This window comes from Microcaecilia unicolor, chromosome 3, assembly GCF_901765095.1.
Source record: "Microcaecilia unicolor chromosome 3, aMicUni1.1, whole genome shotgun sequence".
Classification (NCBI taxonomy): Eukaryota; Metazoa; Chordata; class Amphibia; order Gymnophiona; family Siphonopidae; genus Microcaecilia; species Microcaecilia unicolor.
Window position 1 is genome coordinate 148,519,194 of NC_044033.1, and position 16,675 is coordinate 148,535,868.

The window sequence follows — 16,675 nt, forward strand, 5'->3', positions numbered from 1 at the left end:
TACAGGTCATAGAAGTCCTCCCTGCACCGGTTTTACTCTCCAAATACCGGTATCACCACCTAATCTCCGCTAAGATTCCGTAGATCCGTTCCGTCTAAACAGGATTCCTTTGTGTTTATCCCACGCATGTTTGAATTCCATTACCATTTTCATCTCCACCACCTTCAGCGGGAGGGCTTTCCATGTATCTACCACCCTTTCTGTGAAACAATACTTCCTGACATTACTCCTGAGTCTGCCCCCCTTCAACCTCATGTCCTCTAGTTCTACCACCTTCCCGTCTCCGGAAAAGGTTTGTTTGCAGATTAATACCTTTCAAATATCTGAACATCTGTATCATGTCACCCTTGTTTCTCCTTTCCACCTTTCCTCCAAGGTATACACGTTCAGGTCGGCAAGTCTCTCCTCATACGGTTTGCAACTCAAATCCCATACCATTTTTGTAGCCTTTCTTTGCACCGCTTCCAGTCTTTTTACAGCTTTAGCAAGATACGGCCTCCAAAACTGAACACAATATTCCTAGTGGGGCCTCACCAACGGACGACTTCCCTATGAAGAAAGGCTAAAGAGGCTAGGGCTCTTCAGCTTGGAGAAGAGACGGCTGAGAGAAGATATGATAGACGTCTATAAAATAGTGAGTGAAGTGGTACGGGGGTAGACATGAATCGCTTGTTTACTCTTTCCAAAAATACAAGGACTAGGGGGCACGCAATGAAGCTATTAAGTAGTAAATTTAAAACAAACCAGAGAAAATATTTCTTCAATCAACATGAAATTAAATCTCTTTCATGAATATTCACTGTAGATATCCTGAAAATCTGACTGGCTGTGGTGCCTCCAGGACCAGGTTTGGGAATCATTGGACTAAAAAACAACAGTCTGAAGAATGCGTTAGCTGTGAAACCTATCTCCAACGCTGTATTTAAACTACATTATCACACCTCTGCTTGTAACAAAAGCCTGCCTTCAACGCCAGGTGACTGCTTTAGAAGAATTGTGGGAGAGGAGACAAGTTTTGCAATAGCAAGGGACAGAAATTATTCTCTGATTTCTTCAAACCAGCGCTTTCAATATCAGACAATTAACAGTTTTTTTTTAAATTTAAGATTGTTTTTATTCAACATTTCAATAAAGAATATCATACAATACACTTAACTGCAGCACAAGGCTACCAACTCTCCAAAATTCCTCAAACTCATCTGTAATACATAATCAACATTGTATTTTTCCCCCTACCCAACCCTTCCACCTCCCCTCCCACCCCTCCTCCTCCCACTATCCTCCCGTTCATGGCCGCCCCCCCCCCCCCCCCGGTGTACCACTAGCAGTGTTCCATATTCTTTCTAAGTTTGTCCATTCTTGCGCATCATGTCTGAATCTGCCAGCTCTTCGATCTGTCAATTTCTCAAGATCCGTTATGACCCGGAGTCTTAATTTCCAGTCTAAGATAGTGGGCCCTACTCGTTGCTTCCAATGGGCCGCAATTTCCAATTTAGCTGCTGCCAGACATAATCTCTTAATCCGCCTCTGCCATTTCTGGCCTCTTTTATTTCCCCATCCCAGCAGGCACCACTTCGGTTCTGTCGGAAACTGTGTGTCCAAAGTTCGTGTCAGTTGTGCAACAACCCCCGCCCAGAAAGTCTGGATGAGAGAGCAGGTCCATCACACGTGCAGAAAAGTGCCGGTCTCTTCTTCGCATCTCCAGCACCGGTCAGATGCTGTCAGGTACATACACTTCACTCTGTACGGCGTATAATACCACCTACTAAAAACTTTATAGGCATTCTCTTTTATTAATACACACACAGATGCTTTTTTTTCACTTCATGACACATCCGTTCCCATTCTCCCACTCTCATTTCGATCTTGAAATCCCGTTCCCCAATTAACAGTTTTAAGGTAAGCCACAGGTAAACAAACAATCTAATACCAGGACTAACAATTTAAGATAGGAAGTTGTACATAAGATACAGTAAAAGAGAGGTTTGAAATTTTTTTCTTTTTTAAGAGTATACAGAAAAAGTATACAGAAGCAGAACAAAAAGCCAGAAGGTTCAGTCAGATAAATGAGATAATGCAGTTATTTGCTTATCTTGAGACAAGTCCTGTATCAGGCCTGATTCCCCAAGCACATTTTGGAAGGCAAGGCTCCATCTGTGCACTCCACACCTCTTCTAGTAACAAAGGCCTGCCTCCAAGGCCAGGAGACTGCTTTAGAACTGTGGGGGAGGGGGTTGTCCCCAGATATTTAACACATTTACAGGGGTACACTATGAAAAATGAGGCTCCTGAAGCATGGCTCTCCTGCCTCGAAGCCAGGAAAGCCCTTCTACAATCTTGCGTTTGCTCGGTGACATCAGGGTATATTTAGATCTTTTTCCCATAAAACAAAGAATTCAAGTTCCTAAAGTAAAGTCTCATTAATGAATTCAAGTGTTGTTCAAAATTAAATGATACCAACAGTGTAGCTCTTTCAGACTTCCTCTGACAGTGATGTCTCTAAAATTGCAGAAACATTTCAATCTTCCACATTTTCATCCAAAATCTTCACCCCCATTTGATCACCACCCTCTTTAGTCAAAGTAGGAATATAATAATTCAAAGGAGGAATACAATCCGGGGAATACTTAAGTATTTGCACCAAATATCTCTTGAAAATATCCAGAGAGGGGATTCCTGGGGATCTTGGAAAATTTAAAATCCTAAGATTGAGCCTCCTGTTTGCAATTTGCTCTAGTTTATTATGCAGTACCATCTTATCCTTAACTATAGAGGAAGTAAGGTCTTGAAGAGATATAACATATTTCTGAATTTCCTTTGAACAGAAAAATCCTTTTTAACAATGTCCAAACTCTGGGATACCATGTCAAACTTACTCAAGAGAATCAAGAGTTCTTGAGCTGACTTGCTGACTGTAGAGTCCATCTTCTGGAGAGCTAGCCATATACTCTCCAGTGAAACTGCCACAGGTGCTTTAACCTCAGCCAAAGGCTCACAACAGGCTCCAAAGCTGTTAATATCGCCAACAACTCTACCAGTGTCAATGCCTCCGACTGAGGCACTCTGAGCCACTGCTTCCGGCTCAGGTTGCACCTCTGTAGCAATCAGGGTTGAAGGGCATGGTGGCGGGTTGATGACTGGAGGAGATAAGGTGACATCGAGTCCCAAGGCTTAAGCACTCCTTTGCTAAAAGCTGTCACAAGAAATCCTACAGCAATAATGGATGGGGTCCAGACAGCATACCAAGTCAGCGTCTGTTGCAAGGGGGATGACGTCAAGTAACAAATTGGTTGGTAAGACTTCTCTTTGCAAAATCCATGTTGGTTCTGAACCTTTAAAGCTTGAACTATCCATATTGCCAATAATTTTATTATTCAGAATAGCATCAACCAAATGATCCAGCATAGATATCAAACTCACCAGTCTGTAGTTTCTCAGATCACACCTGGAACCCTGAAGGGTGGCCTGGCATTTGAGTACCGGCACCTTTTTTGCTAGAAATATTGCACTGGGGACAGGAACGTGGGATCTCTTAGGGAAAGAGGGAGACAGTGGTTTCTAAGGATTGGCAGACTGGATGGGCTCTGCCCTCATGTTTCTATATTTCTATATTACTAGTAATAGATCTGTAGTTACAAGTTCCTCTAGAATTCTGGTGATTTGCTACTCTTTTGTTGGTCAGTTTATTTCATTACATTTCCAGGTTCACCATGATGTGCTTCAATTCCATGGAATTATCATATCAAAAAGTGTTGCCATTAGCACATGGCCATGTTTAAAAATTACTGCATGAGCACTTACCACCACCCATTTTATAGAAAGGAAGGGCTCACATGGTATCCCTACGCTAACCAGTTAGCGCGTGGTAGTGGTTAGCACATGAACACTCGTTCTCCTCCCATGACACACCCCCTCAAAAAAAAAAATTTAGTGGCTAGCGCAGGCACATTTCAGAGTTACTGCAGGACATCTGAGCGCATTCTGCAGTACTCAATTTTTAGTTTAATTAGGTGCACATTAGGGCCTAATGTAGCTTATTAAAAGGGCCCCATTGTTTTTCTGCTATGTCCTTATCCTCCCTGAGTGCCCCTTTTACCCCTCAGTCATCTAATAAGTACATAAGTAATGCCATACTGGGAAAAGACCATGGGTCCATCGAGCCCAGCATCTTGTCCACGACAGCGGCCAATCCAGGCCAAGGGCACCTGGCAAGCTTCCCAAACGTACAAACATTCTATACATGTTATTCCTGGGATTTTGGATTTTTCCAAGTCCGTTTAGTAGCGGTTTATGGACTTGTCCTTTAGGAAACCGTCCAACCCCTTTTTAAACTCTGCTAAGCTAACCGCCTTCACCACATTTTCCGGCAATGAATTCCAGAGTTTAATTACACGTTGGGTGAAGAAACATTTTCTCCGATTTGTTTTAAATTTACTACACTGTAGTTTAATTGCATGCCCCCTAGTCCTAGTATTTTTGGAAAGCGTGAACAGACGCTTCACATCCACCTGTTCCACTCCACTCATTATTTTATTTACCTCTATCATGTCTCCCCTTGGCCGTCTCTTCTCCAAGCTGAATAGCCCTAGCCTCCTTAGTCTTTCTTCATAGGGAAGTCGTCCCATCCCCGCTATCATTTTAGTCGCCCTTCGCTGCACCTTTTCCAATTCTACTATATCTTTCTTGAGATGCGGCGACCAGAATTGAACACAATACTCAAGGTGCGGTCGCACCATGGAGCGATACAACGGCATTATAACATCCTCACACCTGTTTTCCATACCCTTCCTAATAATACCCAACATTCTATTCGCTTTCCTAGCCGCAGCACCACACTGAGCAGAAGGTTTCAGTGTGTTATCGACGACGACACCCAGATCCCTTTCTTGGTCCGTAACTCCTAACGTGGAACCTTGCATGACGTAGCTATAATTCGGGTTCTTTTTTCCCACATGCATCACCTTGCACTTGCTCACATTAAACGTCATCTGCCATTTAGCCGCCCAGTCTCCCAGTCTCGTAAGGTCCTCTTGTAATTTTTCACAATCCTGTCGCGAGTTAACGACTTTGAATAACTTTGTGTCATCAGCAAATTTAATTACCTCGCTAGTTACTCCCCACTAACTACCCTTCTCCATTGTGAATACTGCCCATTTAACCCCACTCTCTGTTTCCTATCCTTTGTCTGACTTTGATTTGAATGTACTTGAAAAAGTTATTATTAGTTCTATGAGCTTATTTTCAAACTTTCTTTTGGCTTGCCTTACTAGAGCTTAACTTCTAACCTTGCAGGTTTATACTCTTTCCATGTGGATCCCTTTTCCATTATTTAAAGGGTGTCCTTTTGGCAGTGGTGTAGCAAGGAAGGCTGCCACCCGGGGCGGTTCGCCGTTGCACTCCCCCCCCCCCGGGTGCAGCACGATGACACCCCCCCTCGGCGCATCAACACCCCCCCAGACTCAGTGCCTACCCTCCTCAGCTCCCTCCACCAGCTCCCGCACCCTACCTTTAAAGAAATTTCGGAAGCCGTGGAGAGGCGAGGCGCAGCGTCTCGCGCCTGCATGTAAAAAAAACGTGGATCGTCATCGGGCCTTCCCTCTCGCTGTCTGTCCCGCCCTTGCGGAAATAGGAAGTTGCGTCAGCGGAGGGCGGGACAGACAGCGTGAGGGAAGGCCCGATGATGATCCACGCTTCTTTTACATGCAGGCGCGAGGCGCTGCGCCTCGCCTCTCCATGGCTTCCGAAATTTCTGTAAAGGTAGGGTGCGGGAGCTGGTTGGAGCCGGAGGGAGCTGAGGAGGGTAGGCACTGGTTGGGGGGGGGTGTTGATGCGCCGAGGGGGGGGAGCTGGCAGGGAGCACACCCCCCCCCCCCCCCCGAGCTGACACCCGGGACGGACCGCCCCTCCTACCCCCCCCTTGCTACGCCACTGCCTTTTGGCTTTATTGGCCTCTTTTATCTCACTCTGTTTGCACTGCTACCACACTATTCTGTGCTTCATCAGCACACTCTAAGTTTTGCTTCTACAGAAGTAGTTTTTCTGTGTTCCTACTAACAAACTATAATGCTTACTTTCTTGCTAGTAGCAGAATGTTCAAAATCTTCTCACCATTTTTGCTATACCATTTCAGCACTGTGTGTAAAATGTCTTTTGTACTAAGTAAAAACCACAAAAATGTTAATAAAAGAAAAAAAAAAAATCACATAATTAGCCTGATTTTCAACCCAGCTATTTTACACTTATATTAAGTTGCCAACTACTCTACTGGGTAATGTAGTGACTCAGCTTCTGAACTAATGATATTTAATAGCTACTCTCAAATAACTTTGCATTGAACAAGAGTCACGTGCTCTCTCTTTCAGCCTCTTCAACTGAATCTTGCCATGAAAACTATGCATATATTCACCTGTGATCTGACATCACAGCTTTTTCAGAAGCAAATACACTTCATCGTCTTTTGCTGAAAAACAGTCATTTAGAGTTGTGAGATATTTACATTGGTATAAATATTTGATATATGAAGACCATAATGCTTTCAATATGAACTATAAATTTGATACAGTGTTTGAAACAGGAAGTACAATACTCAAGTGATGTCAATTCATGTAATGAAGTAAATTTATGTGTAATAAATATGACCTGCCTAGTTCCTCTTTGTGGACAACACCTAATTCTGGCATGCAAGAAATACATACTCACTGAGAAATAATTGTCAGGCCATTAGGAACTTATAAAATGATTGGTAAAACTAAGATAATTAACCATTTTAAAGGAATTCAAAGTTTAGTAAATAATTTTAGCTTAGTTAATGTCGTATGTTGATGTTTTTTAATCTGCACAATGCAACTTATTGGAAGCTTAAACTTGTGACTTCGGTCTATTGGAGAAGGAGAGAAGGCCAAGGGGGTTAGAGACCTAAATAAGAAGATCTTCCCAAACAGATAGAACAGGAGAAAAAGCCTTGAATTAGGCCATAAGTGTTGATATACCAGGTGCAAAAAATGACTGGTGATCTTTTTCTGCAACAGCCTTCTACAAATCTTTCACATCGCTGGAGAGCTTTCAGTTAGGCTGTGGGATCTGTCAATCTAAAATTATACTCCATCACAAAGAGAACGAGACTGAATACATATCTTCTATTCAACTTACTCTCCATTCTCAAGTACAGAAATAGATGACTGAATTTGTCATATTTTAGTACACCAGCATCACCTTGTGACTTACAAACCTACTAACCCAAACAGATCTAGTTTTCAGGATATCCATATATGAATCTTCATAAAGTGTTTTTATGTATATTTGATCAAAGATCCAAACTCACCTGCACAATTTAGCTATCTTGAAAACCAGACCTATTAAGGAATAAGAGTAGCTGAGGACTGAAGTGGGGAAACACTATGAAAGAGAGAAAAAAAAAGAAAATAGACAGAGAGGCATTTCAAGAACATGTGACGGGGTGCACATCCCATCACAGAGCAGGGGAAACCCCAAACCCCAGGAGAATATCACCAATAGGCCATACAGAAAGACAAGGAAAAATTAATTCTTACCTGATCATTTTCTTTCCATTAGTCCCAACAGATCAATCCATGGACTTGTGGGTTGTGTCCCTCTACCAGCAGGTGGAGATAGAGAGAACCTCCAAGGTTTGCTATATGTGGACTTGTGCAACCAACTGAACCTCAGTATGAACGATACCAAAGCAGTGGAATGGAAACAATAGAAAACTCTCCTGAAATTGTCAGACCAATTGCCCAACAAACTTCCACCACTTCTATATTTATTTATTATTATTTTTTTTTAATCAAATGAAGGAACATTCAGAACAACGGAACCCGAAAAAAAACCCTAACCAACCGCAACAAAACCGCAGACAGTAAACCCAGGGGGGCCTCTGAATTGATTTGTTGGGACTAATGGAAAGAAAATTATCAGGTAAGAATTAATTTTTCCTTCCATGGCATCCCACAGATCAATCCAGAGACTTGTGGGATGTACCCAAGCAGTCCTCAAGTAGGGCGGGACACCCCCAACCCGGCAGAAATCACCGACGAGCCAAACACCGCATCTTGACGAGCTGCCACATCCACCCAATAATGACGAGTGAATGTATGGACCGAAGCCCATGTAGCTGTCCTACAGATATCTTCCAGAGAAACCAAATGGGACTCTGCATAGGAGGAAGCTTGAGCTCACGTAGAATGAGCACGAACTTGATTTTTGTAAAGGGGCTTACTTGCCCAATGCCACATATGCCGAAGAGAAGGCCTCCTGCAACCAATGGGCTATGATATCCTTGGACGCCATATGACCCTTCTTACTGCCTGTGACCCCGCTATATGAGCCACTGTCAAGAACAAGAGATGAGTCTCTGCCCAACAGCAGATCAGAGCCACCTCGCACACTAGGGGTGCACTCCTGGTGCCCCCCTGATGGTTTACGTAGGTGACGGCTGTCACATTGTCCAAAAGAACTCGAACTGGGCAACCATGGAGAAGAGACAGAGACTCCTGAAGGGCCAGACAAATCGCCCATAACTCCAAGCGGTTGATGAACCATGACGCCTCTGTTGAAGTCCAAACGGCCTGGGCCATCTGTTGCAGGCAATGAGCCCCCCAGCCAGACAGTGATACATCCATGGTCACTATCTTGCAGTCCGGGGTTGCCAAAGGAATGCCCAACACCAGATTCTTTTGAATGAACAACCAGTGCATGATTGTGTGAAGACGGGCCAAACATGGCACCCGAACCTCGTAATCCTCCGAGAGCGGAGACCTACGGCTCAGAAGGTGCCATTGGAGGGGGCGCATGTGAGCTCTGGCCCACTTTACCACGTCCAAGGTGGAGGCCATGGAACCTAGACCTTGTACATAGTCCCAAGCCTGCGGGTTCGGAGTTTGAAACAGCGCTCGTAACTGAGCCTGTAACCGCAGTGCTCGAGCTGAAGGAAGAGAAATTATCCCTGTTCAGGTATCGAAGCACACCCCCAAGTTTTCCAGCGTTTGGGAAGGTGTCAGGCTGCACTTCGGGAAGTTGATCACCCAACCAAGCGACTAAAGCAACCCAACCACTTTGTCGGTTGCCTGCCAACTCTCCTCGAAAGAAGACGCCCATACAAGCCAGTCGTCTAGATAGGGATGGACCTGAATCCCTTCCTTCCTGAGATAGGCCGCCACTACTACCAGGACCTTGGATAAGGTCAGAGGCGCTGTGGGTAGGCCGAAGGGCATCACTTTGAATTGAAAATGACGACCGATCACTGCAAAGCGAAGAAAGCGCCTGCGGGGAGGCCAGATTGGAATGTGTAAATAGGCCTCTGAGATCGAGAGAGGTCAAAAGCTCCCCTGGCTATGCCGCTGCGATCACCGATTGGAGGGTTTCCATGCAGAAAAGCCAAATACGTAAGGACCTTTTGATGCACTTGAGATCTAAGACGGGTCGCCAAGAACCGCCCTTTTTTGGCACTACAAAATAAATGGAGTATCAACCACACCCTCTTTCTGCTGGGGGTACAGGCTGGACAGCACCCAGCCATTGTAAGTTGAGGAGGGTGTGTCGAACAGCCCGCACCTTGGTGGGACATTTGCAAGGAGATTCCAGAAAAGAGTCTACTATCGGACAAGCCAATTCTAACTTGTAGCTGTCTCTGATAACCTCCAAGGCCCATTCGTTGGATGTTACCCTGGTCCACTCCACCAGGAATAGGGACAGTTTGCCCCCAATAACCGGCTGGATAGGGACCTGGCTGTGGGCTGGTTTCTGTTACTGGAAAGGAAGGCCTGCCTGTCACCTCGAAAGGGCTGAGGCCTCTGAGAAGACCTTGCTCTCTGAAAAGAGGCCCCACGACCTGGACGGTAACGCGGTATATCCCTAAACTTAGTTCTAGGTCCCACCAGTCGTACAAACTTGGACCTGTCCTCCGGGAGACGCTGGCCCTTAGAGTCACCGAGGTCCTTCACAATCTGTTCTAAGTCTGTCCCAAACAAAAGCTTTCCCCTAAAAGGAAGACTTGCTAAACATGACTTAGAGGCCACGTCTGCAGCCCAATGCCGCAACCACAGCCAGCGACGCACAGTGACCGCTAGGGAAACCTCCTTTGCCGAAGCCCTCAAAAGATCATAAAGAAGATCCGCAAAGAAGGCTAAACCAGACTGCAAGGCCGGCAAAACAGCCACGAGATCTTCCGGACAGGAGGCCATCTGTATCTACGATAAGCATGCCTGCGCTGCATAGGAGCCACAATCTGAGGCCTGCATGGAAAGGGCCACTACTTCAAAGGGCAGCTTCAAGCAAGTCTCTAACTTATGATCCTGAGGGTCCTTGAGCGACGTGCCCCCCTCCACAAGGAGAGTGGTTTTCTTAGTGTCCGCTGTGATTAAGGAATCCACTGTAGGGACCTTCAGCAAGTCTAAGTCAGGAGCAGGTAGCGCGTAAAGACGCGACATAGCTCTAAGCAACCTTAAGCCCACTGTCCGGCGTAACCCACTGTGCCGAAATAAGGATCTTCATGGCCTCATGCACACGAAAGGAACAAGGTGGGCATTTGGTGTCCAAATGTCTCTATCATATCTCACCTCTCTTGCCTTTATTCCAAAGAATACATATTCCGATCTTTAAGACTGTCCCTGTATGCCTTCTATCTCCACCAAGTTTCTGCAATAAAGAACAAATATCTGTTCTACCCTCAATAGATAAAATCCGAAAAAGGCTGCAGCCATTTGTCGCTGGGCCTGTAGGGCTGCCGCTTCTTTGTTTTAAACTCTGTATGCCAGTGATCATGCCCGCAGCATCCTCCACCCTGGGCTCATGTAAACTGGCTCCTAGCTGCAGCCATTTCTCCCCAGGCAACACAGCTTTTAATTCAGGCTCATCTGATCTTGCACTCAGGGCTGCAGCTTTTACCCTGGGCTATGCAAACAGTCCAAACAGCTTTGGCCTCTTGATCTTGGGCACAGGCTAGTTGGCATTCACAACTGCAGCCTTTTCTCCATATGGGGCAGCTACCTTCTTCTTGCCCAGCAGACCTGTTTTTCCTAAAGCAGAATTCCGCACAGGAGGGGAATTCTATGCAAATGGTACACTGTGGGGAAGACGTAAATCTGATGTGTGTTTACATGCTCACTTTACAAATTAGAAGTGAACTGACATCTCCTATGAAAGTTTTTTTTAGCTCCTCAAGCTTTCAGCCCTCTTATAAACATGCCAGTTAACGCAAGCTTTGGTAGACAGACACCTGATAGGCCTGAAAAGAAATAGCTGTGTTCACCGTAGAGTTTTGTTTGCTCTCCTGTGCATTTGTCCGGTGGGTTTTTACGTGACTTAAAGACGAAGAAATATAAAATCTTTAAAAGTGGAGTAATATTACTTGTAGATTTTTAAGACAGTATTAATACCCTGTGGTGCCATGTGAATCAAAGCACAAACTTTAAACTTAAACCTCCACAGGTCAAGAAGTCAGCGCACATCCATCAAACAAGGGGTGATACGGACAAAGCACTCATCAACACACATACTATTGTCTTCTGAACCAACTACAAAGCTTTTAATGAATTGTGTGGTAGTCCTAAATATAAACAGGCTTATTTTCAAAAGAGAAGGGCGCCCATCTTCCGACACAAATCCTCAACTGCTTTCCATCGCGGGGACGACCAAAGTTCATGGGGGCGTGTCGGCAGCGTAGCGAAGGCGGGACTGGGGCATGCTTAAGAGATGGGCGTCCTCGGCCAATAATGGAAAAAAGAAGGGCGTCCCTGACGAGCATTTGGCCGACTTTGCTTGGTCCATTTTTTCTTACTGCCAAGCCTCAAAAAGGTGCCCAAACTGACCAGATGACCTCCCCTTACTCCCCCAGTGGTCACCAACCCCCTCCCACCCTAAAAAAAAAAACTTAAACTATTTTTTTTGCCAGCCTCAAATGTCATACCCAGTTCCATGACAGCAGTATGCAGGTCCCTGGAGCAGTTTTAATGGGTACTGCAATGCACTTCAGGCAGGTGGACCCAGGCGCATCCCCCCTACCCGTTACACTTGTGGTGGTAAATGTGAGCCCTTCAAAACCCACCAGAAACCCACTGTACCCACATGTAGGTGCCCCCCTTCACCCCTTAGGGCTATGGTAGTGGTGTACAGTTGTGGGGAGTGGTTTTTTGGGGGGCTCAAAACACAAGGTAAGGGAGCTATGCACCAGGGAGCAATTTCTGAAGTCCACTGCAGTGCCCCCTAGGATGCCCAGTTGGTGTCCTGGCATGTGAGGGGGACCAGTGCACTATGAATGCTGGCTCCTCCCACGACCAAAGGGCTTGGATTTGGTCGTTTCTGAGATGGGCGTCCTTAGTTTCCATTATCAGCGAAAACCGAGGATTACCATCTCTAAGGACGACCTAAGGACGACCATCTCTAAGGTCGACCTAAATGTTGAGATTTCGGCATCCCCGACCGTATTATCAAAACGAAAGATGGACGCCCATCTTATTTCAATAATACAGGTTTCCCCACCTCTTCACAGAGTCGTCCTGTGAGGACGGCCCCAGGAAAACTTGGGCACCCCGTTCGATTATGCCTCTCAAAGTGTTACAGTCATCCAAGCGTGACACAACCAACACTTGAAATATCAACCTAAAGTCATCTAATGAAATACAGGCCTGGTAAACAGCGATCCTAAATTGATCTGCTTAGGTATGTGGATAGAAGCTGAATATTGCCATGATAAGGGAAATTCTATAACCAGGTGTGTAAGTGTAGGGAAAATTGGCATTTATGCAAACTAGCACTATTCTATGAGGCGTGGAGTGTTATAATGCACATGTGCTAGGGGGTAAACACATGGCAGAGCATGGGTGGGACATGGGCGGGGCTCCAAGATACACGCATAACTTACAGAATACTGTAAGTTACGCATGCCTTTACTGCATTTAGCTGTTTGCAGTTACACCAGGTCTTTGGTTGGTGTAACTGCACACGCCTAAATGTGAGGCACACTAATACCAGATTATGCTACTATTCTATAATCATCCACTAATCCCAGTACTACTACTACTATTTAACATTTCTAGAGCGCTACAAAGTGTACGCAGCGCTGTACAAACACAGAAGAAAGACAGTCCCTGCTCAAAGAGCTTACAATCTAAATAGACAAAAAGTAAAGCATTTAATATTTAAGCAGTCAAGCACAAGAGAACAGTCACAGAAGGACTGAAGATGTTGAAGGGTGGTCAGTGTGATTAGGTGTAACTCTGGTTGGAGTAGTGAGAGAAGGTGATAGAAGAATAGAAATGGGTGAGATTTCTAACTATCCCCCTTAAATATCCAGATAGACTGCTGACAGTCAAGTGAGTGTCATGGGAAGGATTGCGAGGTGGTTTAGGTATGGTTTTTGGTTTTGAAATAATGGTTTGTATTTCCCCCTTCCCAGAAGGGGGATATGAGCTCTGGTGTCCTGCTCTCGATAAACAGTTTGCATGTCTTCCACATTTCCTAATAAAGAGAAAGTGGCTGAGCGTGTGAGAGAGACAGACAGAATGAAGTCACTCCCCATTCCGCTAGTATCAATATTATATTTAATGGAGGGGGTTCTTCATAGTCAATTTTTTATACCCAATTCCAAGTATTTCTGAACAATATTTTTACATAGATTTCAAAGGGATTTGAGTAATAGATCTGTCAGATTAATGAACGTCTCCGAATTTAATTTATATAAGAGATAAACAAAAAAGAAAAAGAAAAAAAGAACAGAAGATTCACATAAGCTAAGTGTATTTTTTACAAGATAGAACATTTAAGATTTAAAATGATGGGTGAAAGTGTAAATATTAAAAAGTATGGGTCAATGAGGAATACATGCCCACCATAAGAAAAAAAATGCCTGACTCATATATATAGCCTGAATGGTGGTGACATGCAGGCATATTTTCAAAGCACTTAGCCTTCCAAAGTTCCATAGAAACCTATGGAACTTTGGAAGGCTAAGTGCTTTGAAAATATGCCTCATGGTTATCTGACAGATCCATTACTCAAATCCCTTTGAAATCTATGTAAAAATATTATTCAGAAATACTTGGACTTGGGTATAAAAGATTGACTATTCTATAATGGCATTCTGGCTCCTAAATGCCGTTATAGAATAGGTGCTTACAGCTCTGTATCAGGGTGCCTTAAAGAAGGAGCCCATTTATAGACTTGCCACTTATAAGTAAAGTCGCTGGACGTGACTGCCTTATACAAATATTCAATGCTGCCATCTAGCTGTGTAACAGTGCTGAATATACATATTGTTTTAAACCTTGGCTAACTGAAAATTATCAGTAATTTTACTGTTAGCAACCTGGAAGCACAGGAATGACATTAAAGGTAGAACAGTTCCCACAGTACACCACACACACCATTAAAAATAAGATTTAATCTACCTGATGAAGGCAATGGGGTAGTATCCTTGCGTCTGCCTTCTCAATTTCTTCTCCAATGAGGGAGAGCAAAGATTGCAAATGCTTCTTCTGATCCCTTGGCTGAGAGTCTAGGTTTGCCTCACAAGCATTTTCCTCTTGCATGGGGTCTGCAGACATGCTTTCTTGGGTGAACACTGTAGTGCCTGTTGAAGTAACTCCTTTAAACAAAGACATAATTTAGATCAGTATACAATCTGAATCTAAAGTCAGAACTGAGTTTAAAACAAAACATCACCCTAAAAACATGCTCCCTACATTGAAACTACAGCCAAAACCCTTCCAGTCAGCTGCCAAACATATTTAAAACTGACCTGTAATATGTGGAGAACCTGCTGTATGAAGGATTATAAGCCAATTCAAAGCTCCAGCTCAGCTTTATTACCCTCGTATGACAAATATCATGTTAATGAGTAATTCTCCTATTAATACTATACTTTTTTTAAAACTTTACTGGCTAACATCTATATTAAACTGTTCTGGCATAAAGAATTAGACATATTTGTGTAAGACATTTAACACCCCCCCCCCCCCCCCCCCCAGAGAATTACACACCAAAATTGTCAAAATAATGTGCTGAAAAAAAATCTGAATTATGTAAAATTATGCAACACAAACAATGGTATAGAACTTGCTTACAAGCAGATGCTAGAACTTTAAAATATATTCCTGGAAACAGATGCCTCAGACGTAGGCTATAACAAGTTTGGAAAGTACATGGTCATGCCAAAAGATGGCACAAAGTCATCTTTCCCTAAACATCAAAATTTTTGGCAGTGGAAGTAAGGTTGTGTCATGGCCACGGCGGCCCTGCCCCACACTCCGACTTACCTCCTGCCCTTGGAGGTCAGGCCCTGTAGCGCTTTCGAGGTCTTCAGCAGTCTTTCCCTCGGGGTGGGCCGCCTGCACAGTTATCCCTGGTGCCCCATGATACTCCTCTGGGCGGGTGGCCTGCTTCTATGCTGCCTTCTCAAAGTCAGCCTATGCCAACTTCCTTAGGCACTCGTGAACGCGCTGAAGAGTTGCTTTTAAAGGGGCAGTAGCGGAGAGTTCCAGGATGCCTGCGGCAGTCCCCACTTCCTGTCTAGGGGTATTTAAAGAAATTCCATGGCTCTCTCCAGTGCCTTTGCAACACAGGTTTTCCAGCGTTCATCTGCTGTCAGTTGCAGCCTTGTTCCAGTCTGTCTCCAGGCTTCTCTCAGTCCGTTCCAGTTTGCACGTTCTGTCTTGTTCCAGCCCTGACCCAGTCTGTGTCTACTGTCTTGTCGCAGCCTGTGTCAGTTTGTGTCTTCTGTTGTCCCTTCTCTCCAGGTCTTCATGTTCTGTTTATCCCCTGGCCTTGACCCCGCACTTTGTCCTTGGAGTTAAATTGGAACAACGAGAGTCTTCTGGTGGTCTTCTGGCAAGGTTTGCCACCCCAAATTAAAGACTTGCTGGCAGGACGGGATCTCCCTGTTACTTTGGATGACCTCATCTGCCTTTGTAGCCGGGTGGATATTCAGTTCCAAGAACAAGCCCAGGAACAACAACCTTCTGGATGGCTTGCTTTGGGCCTATGTGGCCTATGCTGGCGTATTTTACTTCCCTCACCGGGAGTATGATTGTCCCACTGACCACCTGCCGGGAAAGATGCCGCCCCGGGGAAGGGTTTACATGCGTTCTGTACATGAGACCCAGGCCATGTCAGACTATATTGCACTATAATAAAAATAAAATGATTTTTTTCTACCTTTGTTGTCTGGTGACTTTGTTTTTCTGATCATGCTGGCCCAGTATCCATTTCTGCTGCTATCTGTCCTCTTAACTCCGTTTCCAGGGCTTCCTTTCCATTTATTTCTTTACTTTTCGCCTTTCTTCTTCATTTCTTGCCCTACATCCATAAGTAAGAGCTGAGTCCTCCGCAGACTTGATTGTCCAGTGGATCCAACTTCTGCCTATTTTCTTCACCCATATGCAGTTTTTCTCCTCTCTTCCTTTTCCCTCATCTCCTTTATCACTCTTCCTGCCCCTCCATCCATGTCCAGCATTTCTTCTCTCTCTCCCTTCCCTCTCCTCCATCCATGTCCAGCAACCCTCCTCTCCATCCACCCATGTCCAGCAACCCTCCTCTCCCCCCTGCCCTCCCCTCCATCCACCCACCCATGTCCAGCAACCCTCTTCTCCCCCCTGCCCTCCCCTCCATCCACCCATGTCCAGCAACCCTCCTCTCCCCTCCCCTGCCCTCCCCTACATCCACC

General features: G+C 44.9%; 1 protein-coding gene across 1 annotated transcript in view; it reads right to left on the reverse strand.

Annotated features, from left to right (window-relative positions):
• Positions 1-16,675, reverse strand: part of CNST (consortin, connexin sorting protein) — a 194,398-nt gene that overhangs the window by 140,671 nt on the left and 37,052 nt on the right. The window contains exon 3 of the mRNA XM_030196456.1: positions 14,403-14,599. Within this exon, the coding sequence (XP_030052316.1) occupies positions 14,403-14,599 (197 nt within the window). The remainder of the gene's footprint in view (positions 1-14,402; positions 14,600-16,675) is intronic.